The sequence below is a fragment of the Dipodomys ordii genome, unplaced genomic scaffold (genome assembly GCF_000151885.1).
Source record: "Dipodomys ordii isolate 6190 unplaced genomic scaffold, Dord_2.0 Scaffold54, whole genome shotgun sequence".
Lineage (NCBI taxonomy): Eukaryota > Metazoa > Chordata > Mammalia > Rodentia > Heteromyidae > Dipodomys > Dipodomys ordii.
The window spans coordinates 2005795-2008360 of NW_012267270.1; the positions used below are offsets into that span (position 1 = coordinate 2005795).

At 62.0% G+C, this 2566-nt stretch overlaps 1 protein-coding gene across 1 annotated transcript; it reads left to right on the plus strand.

Annotated features, from left to right (window-relative positions):
- The first annotated feature begins 1968 nt into the window (after window positions 1–1968).
- Fgf19 (fibroblast growth factor 19) lies at window positions 1969–2353 on the plus strand. Its single transcript, XM_013020872.1, has 2 exons — window positions 1969–2022; window positions 2075–2353. The coding sequence occupies exons 1-2, from the start codon at window positions 1969–1971 to the stop codon at window positions 2351–2353; spliced, it is 333 nt and encodes a 110-aa protein (XP_012876326.1).
- The last annotated feature ends 213 nt before the right edge of the window (window positions 2354–2566 follow it).

Here is a 2566-nt window from a genome sequence, read left to right on the forward strand (position 1 = left end):
GTCCGCGGCCGGCCTGGCGGCTCCCGCCTGCCACCCCGGCCCCGCGCGGCCCACGCAGCCAAGTCCCGGCGAAAGCCACAAGTGGAGCTGTGGCTCAAGTGGTAGAGCGCCAGCCCCGAGCCCCACGAGCTCGGGGACGGCGCCCAGGCCCCAGCTCAAGCCACAAGAAAGCGAAATGAAGAAAAGACAGATTAGTCAGGAGGCCAACGGCTTGGGACGGGCCAGGTTCCTTGCCATGGGGGTCTGACGCACTTGCCTGCCTGCCCTCGGGTGGGGGGGGCTGGGGGGAGGCTGGCCAGGCCCAGGTGACCCCTCCACTCGAGGGGAGGCCGGGAGAGTGGAAGCGGGGGCTCCCCCCAGGGAGGGAACAAAGGCTGGGAGTTCAAAGGAACAGCCCTCCCCCCTCCTCTCCCCTCTTCTCCCCCCTTCCTCTCCCCTCCTTCCTCTCCCCTCCTCTCCCCAGCTCACTGAAAGCTGTGTGAGGTCTTTGGGCCTGGGCCCACCACACAGCCCCGGGCTCCTGCTGGGGGCAGTGGGGGTGTCCTCACCCCCCCTCGCCCCCAGAGATGCAGATGGCTGCGGGGCTTGGCATGTTTGGAGGCTCCAGGTTGTTTTTGTGGCTCTGAAATCCATTTATTCCACTTATCTCCATGAAAGGATGCTAATAAAAAAGAGGCTTGGCCCCGGGAAAGCCGCCACCGCGCTGCCCACCTGCGTTGTAACTTTTGTTAATTTGACTTTTCCTGAAGAGGGGGGCTGCGGGGGGGGGCGGGACTGAGCCCCTCGCTCCCCTCAGACTGGGGTGGGAGGGCTGGGAGGAGTTGCACCTTCTGTCCCCTTTCTGGCTGCCAATTCGAGAGTCTCCTCCTCTCCATCCCTTTTTGAAAGTTGAGACTCCACATGCTTCCAGAAACTGGACTTCATCTGGCTTTCTGCATGGAGACGTGGGGTGTCCGGCACCCCTCTGCTCACGCAGCAGGGAGCGTCTCCCGGTGCCTGGGCAGCGCCTCCCTCCCGGAGTAGCCGCTTCGGCAGCTGGCTGCTGTCGGGCGCTGTCATCAGACACTGGGGTGCCGCCGCCTACCTGCAGGCCACTCACCCACTGTGCAGTTCAGTGACCTGGGCGCACTCAGGCGGAAATGGGCCTCGGGTTTATGGGCAGGCAGCCTGCCTCCTGGCGCATGCCTGGGTTTGGGGAGGGCTGGGTAGGGGGCTCACCTGTTGCGGTAGGTCCTGGGAGGAATCTGCTAACGCCTGCGCTAGCATCCCACCATCCCACTGCTCACTGGCATTTCTGGCCACCTGCTGGGGGGCACAGGCATGGGCCCCGGGGAGGGGCTGCGGGGGAGAGAGGAGCAGGAGATGGGGTGATCCTCGCATGAGAAAGGCTGGGAATGCTTGCTTTAATCTGGGGCCCAGGTTGGGGGGCCAGGGGTGAAAATAAAATAATCTGGGTTACTCTAGAGATCTGAGGATCTTGGTTCAAAGCCAGCAGAAAAGTCTTAACTGTAATTAACCAAATAAAAAGCAAGCAGCAGAGCTGTGGCTCAAGTGGTAGTACCTTGAGCTACCGCTGAGCAAGAGGAAAGAGCCCTGAGTTCAAGTCCCAGTACTGACACCAGAAAAGCAAAAAAGGATAGAGGCTTTTATGTGTGTGCCAGGCCTGGGGTCTGAACTCGGGGCGTACGTACGGGCTGCCATTTAGCTTTTCCTTGCTCAAGGATGATACTCTACCACTTGAGCTGTAACTCCACTTCCAGCTTTTTGGTAATTAATTGGAGCTATGAGTCCTTTGCTGCCTGGGCTGACTTCAAAGCACGATCCTCCGACCTCAGCCTCCTGCCTAGCTAGGCTGACAGCCCGAGCCCCAGTGTGGGAAGGGCTTTTAGTGGCAGCAGCTGTAATCTCCTGGGAGGCACTTAGTGGGATGTGAAGTTTCTGAGTGTGGAATGTGCTGTGCACTCTGTCATGGAGAGCGTGCGCCTGGTCCAGTACACGTACCTACAGCAGAGATACGTGGTCGTGGGCGGCGCGAGCTCAGCCAGGCCCGTCTGCCCCACCCCCCACCCCCCAGGTCCACTTCTTGGAGGAGGACTGTGCCTTTAAGGAGGAGATCAGCTACTCCGGCTACAACGTGTATTGGTCCCCAACGCACCAGCGCCCTGTGACCCTGAGCAGCGCCAAGCAGAGACCCCAGGTGTGGCCTTCCTACTTCCTGCCGCTGCTGCCCCAGGCCGAGGACAAGGACCCCCTGGAGCCCGAGCCCGCGCTGCCCCTGGAGCCGGACAGCATGGATCCCTTTGGGATGGCGAGTGAACTCGGCCTGATCAAGAGTCCCAGCTTCCAGAAGTGACCGGGACTCGGGGCTTCTCACCAGAGCCGCCCCAGCCGCGGACCGTCCTCCATGTACATAGTCGAGGCTGGTGTGGGCCCGGAGGCCCCTCAGACGGCCCTCCGCCCACCCCCCACCCCCTCGGACCCTCTCTGGCCTTGTGCCTCTGTCGGGTTGGAGGTGGGGCTGGGCGCTGCGCCGCTTGGACATCTCTGCAGGATGGGGTCTCGCTGC